At 32.5% G+C, this 5,346-nt stretch overlaps 1 protein-coding gene across 1 annotated transcript; it reads right to left on the bottom strand.

Moving 5' to 3' along the window:
* Positions 1-1,745: 1,745 nt before the first annotated feature.
* LOC136209169 (29 kDa ribonucleoprotein A, chloroplastic) lies at positions 1,746-4,011 on the bottom strand. The gene is made up of 5 exons (XM_066000568.1): positions 3,577-4,011; positions 3,153-3,254; positions 2,448-2,747; positions 2,217-2,328; positions 1,746-2,061 (listed from the first exon to the last, which is right to left on the bottom strand). The coding sequence occupies exons 1-4, from the start codon at positions 3,934-3,936 to the stop codon at positions 2,263-2,265; spliced, it is 828 nt and encodes a 275-aa protein (XP_065856640.1). The 5' UTR covers positions 3,937-4,011; the 3' UTR covers positions 1,746-2,061; positions 2,217-2,262.
* Positions 4,012-5,346: the final 1,335 nt, after the last annotated feature.

Here is a 5,346-nt window from a genome sequence, read left to right as displayed (position 1 = left end):
GAGAGAGACTTAGAGAGGAGTTAGAGAGAGAAATGGAGAGAGAAAGAGAGGAGATGGAGAAAAATTGAAGGAAGAAGATAATGGCATTTTAGTTATTGTATAAATGATAAGGATGTTTTAGTAGTTGCATAAAAAGTGGGTCCCACTTTTTATAATGGGTATGATGAAAAATAATGATGTGGTGCGTTGACTTTGGGTTGTTTGGTCACAATTACCGGTTGTACACTTTAATGTAAAGTCATTGAAATGTTGTAAACTTTTATGTGCAAAATTGAAGGTTGTACACCAAAGTGTAAAAATAAGTATTGTATATCATGTATGTAATTTACCTCATTTCAGCACACTATTCTTTATTTTCTTGGGTTAGTTAGCAATGGGTTGTTGGGCACATGTGTAGATAAGGTATCAAACTTCAAGCATAAAAAAAAAATAACCCAAAGGAAATAGAAAGATAGTACTCATGTGAAAAGCTATGTCTATGCTTTAATTGAAGTCGATGACTCTTTCTCAATTTTTAACATAATAGGAAAAAAGACATGTTCACACTTTAATTGAACGATATATTTCTCAATTTATTCATATATTTTTTTATTTTTTATAATCAAATGGATCTCCTAATCAAAATCTTACAACACTCTCACTTAAAAATACCAAAATAGATGGCAGTGTGCCATCACAATTAGCCAAATAAATAAATTTAATTAACTAAAATTGAGACTAATGTCTGTTTATTTATCGGAAAATATTATGCAGAAAAATATTTTTCTAATTTTCCGATGTTTGTTTGTTTTGAAAAATAAGTCAACAGAAAATATTTAGCAAGTCAACTGTGAATGAATTGGAAAAAATGTTTTGCTTTTCCAAAATTAGAACTCTATTACTTCCTTTTAATAGCAGTTAAATGTTATTCTTTATTACGACTTCCTTACCCATCCATCATTCTTGTCTTCTTCAAGTTGCAATAGCCACTCACCGACCACCACCACTTATTTATATCGTTCTCTCCACCGTTCTCGCTGTTGTTTTATCTGCTGATAAGTTCGATTGTTATTATTGCACATGAATATCCGTTGATTTCTCTTTTATTTTCTTTTTGTTTGTTTGATACTTGTTTGTTTACTTGATATTTTTTTTTTTTTTGATATTTGTTTGATTTCTTCGAAATCATTGTCACCGACCATATTTATTATATAAACAGTTTCTATATTTCGAGATGTTTTAATTTTGATTTCTCTATTCTGATCTTCATCCAATATATCTTCTCCTTTTATTTTCAAAAATATATCTTCTCTTATTTTCAAAAAAGTTAATGCGTACAAATTTAACATATCTTCAACATCATTAATCACAATATTTTACAATTTTTTTGAAATTCTATGATCCATCGGAATCACGTTTTTCATTTTTTCATTTTACGTTTTCCGGTTTTTCATTTTTACACTTTCCACCATGTTTTATTATAATATATATAATTGAAAATAACAAATATAAATAAAATAATTATATACTTCAAATTAATTGACAGGAAAATATTTTCTGATATTATAATCAAACATAGAAAAATAAGTAAAGAGGATGAAGAGTAGGTTAGTGAAACAAACGGTACCTAAATAACCAAAACTTTAATGACATGAACCTTTAACCAATTCATCATATAAAATCACCGCTTGTACCAATTATAAGGATAGGAGCAGAAAGAATTTAGTGATTCTTAGCCAATTTAAAAGCTGTTTTTGGAATCAATATAGGGTAAGAAATAAATGTTAATTTCATAGTGAGTATCTTAGTGAAAAACATACTGAATTAGCATTTACTGCATCTTACATTCATCAAAAAGAGTTGCTAGCAACACACATAAGAAATTCAACTAAACAATAGACATTAAAACTCTATATCAATAATGGCCTCAATATGAGTCTTTCATCATGATCATTTTGTTCATCTACCACACATCAAAAAGGGGCAACACTCATGCCCATAACCAACCTACCAACAACGACAATGTCGCATCCGCTCTACGAAGATCCATATGTAGACTGCAGCTGGTTATCTTCCAAGTTCCTGTAATAAAAATTAGAGGTTCAATTCAGAAAAAATGACAGATGCCCCATTCATAAAAGTCAAATTCATCACATCAGAATGGTTCAAGAATGCGAAAGCAACTGATTTACAAGCCTGAAGGTATACAAAATGCTAACGAACAGAGAGAGCGGTACCTGAAGCATTTGTTCAAGGAGACATACAGGGAACATGTTTTAGTTCTCAATATTGGCGCCTCGGTGGCCTAGCTTCAGCTACAGAGACACGAATTGCTCTGCCATCCAATTCCTGGATTGAAAGAAATTCAATCAGTGACTTCATACATGTAAACTACTAGTAACTAGATAGGATTGAATGCAAATCAGACATGGACAGATCAACAAGAGGAGTAGAAAAGATAAACTTACAGCGCCATTCAACGACTCAATGGCACTTTCGACCTCTTCAGCTGAGTTATATGTAACAAAACCGAAGCCCCTTGATCTACCAGTCTCCCTGTCATAAACTACCTTAGCATCGACAACCTTTCCTTGCTCGCTGAACAAGTTCTCAAGTGCCAAGTTATCAACACCCCAAGAAAGGTTGCCAACATACAAACGGTTGGACGAGTCGAAACTGCCACCACCACCTCCTCCTCCTCTAGGAAAAGAAGATTCTCTCGGGGGAGGAGGTCCAGAATTCACCCTCAATGACCTCCCATCAAGTTCCTGCAATTGCAAAATGTTTAATTAGATTAGATGCAATAGCCTAACACTTGAATTAGACAACACAACGAAACAATAAACAGAAACAAAAAAAAAAAAAACGAATTAAACACAACCAACATTGCAACATTAATAAAAGTAGAAACAAAATCTTCAGCTGCACCCAAATTAAAGTTCATGTAAGAATTACATACTTCTTCACTTCCAAAAATTTGCTGAAGTTAGAAACACATAAAAACCCAATTAGCGCCTTATAAGACTCAGGGCTTGTTTGTTTCAATTGTTGTTATATGTTACTGCTGTTAGCTTTAAGCTAGCTATTAGTAGTTATTTTTCAATACTAACCAAACACTTCATATCTACAATTTGCAGTAAAACAGCAAAAAGAAGAACCAACCGAGCACTTACATAGCCATTGAATTGCTGAGCAGCAGCTTCAACTTCCTCAATAGAAGACATGGTCACAAAGCCAAATCCTCTGCTTCTCCCAGTCACTTTATCATATATGACCTTCAAAAAATAATAAACATCAATTAACAACATATTCAAATAGCATAAACCACAATAAACTAGACATATCTCCTTTTCTTAGAGTAAAACATTCTTAACGTCAATTTACACAGACAATCCTTATACATATTATCGTTTCTATTGCATTTATATCATATAAAACATAAACAACTCTGAAACCCTAAATAAAACCCTTACATAGAACCCTAGCAAAGGGTGAACCAACAGAAGAGTAATTTCAGAGCTCAAAACTACAAATAAAGCCTCAAAAACAGTAAATTATACCAAAATTGAGTAAAATAAGAAGAATAAAAAGAAATACCTCAACCATCTCAACGTTTCCAGCGTTTTCAAACAAACTAGCGAGCTGAGCACTGTCAACGGTGAAAGGAAGATTACCGACAAACAATTTGAGGTCAGGAGCGAAACTAGGTTCATCTCCGTCGCTAGAAACGTCCTCTTCCTGACCAAACTCGGAAGAAATTGCAACGCTGGGAACGAAGCGAGAGGAGAAAATTGAAGTGGGAACGGAGAAGATAGATTTGCCGTGGAACCTGAGAGAAGAGGAAGAAGAAGAAAGGAAAGAAACGGAAGTGGGTTTAATGGGGTTGCAAAGGGATAGGGTTTTAGGATTGAGAGAAGGAAGAACCAAAGAAGAAGAAGCAGCAGTAGCTGTAGACATGGCTTTTCGAAATTGAAAAGATAAGGTTTTTCGGCAAAGAGAGAAAGAGATGAGGAGAGGTTTACAAAGTTGTAGATAGAGGGGATATTTATCGGCTGGGTTTAGGAGGCTCCCAGATTTTTTTATTTTACTTTAATGCCCTTTTCTTTCGGATGGAATTACAACCTAGTGAAATGTAAATATGTTTTCATTTTTTTTAGGCAAAAAGCATATTTAAGCCCTTAACTTTATCTGTTTTAAGGATCAAGTCCTTGATCAATTATTTTTCCACATTGAGCCCCTGAACATTGATTTTGTTATGGTTTAGGTCCTTATTTAACTTTTTTTTTCGAGTTTAGGAGATGAGAAGATCGATTTGGCAATTTTAATGTTGAAAATCACAAAATGGGAGAGAAGAAAATCGAGTTTGGAAGAATATACTGAAAATTAGTTTCTATAATTTCGTTTTAATTTTTAATTTTTTATCTCTCCTATTCAGTGTTCTAAAAATCGGTCAAGTCGGCGACTAATCGGCCGATATATCTGTGATTTTTACCACACCGGCCGATTTTATATAACTGGTCGGTATAAGTCGGGAGCCCGATTTTCTTCCGCATAGGCGGTTCAAATCGGGTTAAGTCGGACAAGTCGGTCAAGTCAGACAAGTCGGGTTAGGCGGAAAAAATCGGTCTAGGCGGAAAAAATCGACTGAAATATATTAAAATCGGCGGAAGTGGATTAAAATCGGCCTAATTTATAAATTATAATTAGTAAAAAATAATACAAGTAATTAGTATTAACTAATAACTATTTTATTATTTATTTAAAATAAATATTTATATTTTTCTATTATATAATATTTGTTATTATTATTTTTAGATAGTATAATTTATATTTTAAATGTGTTTATATAATATTTATTTAATATAAATCTAAAAATAGAAAAAATACAAATCCGATTAATCACCGATTAATCTTCGATTAATCCCCGATTAATCTTTGGAAGTCTTTTCCGCCCGACTAGCGCCTACCGACTTTTATAACACTGCTCCTATTCAAAGAAATCTTTTTTTATTTGTCCATGTCAACAAGCCGAATCGCCCTAACGATGTATGCAGTCCAAACTCGACAGAAATGTTAAATAAGGGCCTAAACCATAACAAAATCAATGTTCAGGGGCTTAATGTGGAAAAATAATTGATCAGGGGCTTGATCCTTAAAACAGATAAAGTTTAGGGGCTTAAATATGCTTTTTGCCTTTTTTTAATAATATCATGTTGATAATAATGAAAAATAATTATGATTTTGTAGATTTTTATTGGTAAATTATTTAATTTTTAATTTATTACATTAACTATTGATGATTATAATAAACAAATTCTTCTTCAATAAAAATTATATAGTTTTCTTTTTTTCTTTTTTTCTGGTTAT

The sequence above is a fragment of the Euphorbia lathyris genome, chromosome 10 (genome assembly GCF_963576675.1).
Source record: "Euphorbia lathyris chromosome 10, ddEupLath1.1, whole genome shotgun sequence".
In the NCBI taxonomy this organism is placed as follows: domain Eukaryota; kingdom Viridiplantae; phylum Streptophyta; class Magnoliopsida; order Malpighiales; family Euphorbiaceae; genus Euphorbia; species Euphorbia lathyris.
The sequence above is the reverse complement of the archived record's forward strand: the minus strand, read 5'-3'. Positions and strand labels throughout refer to the sequence as shown.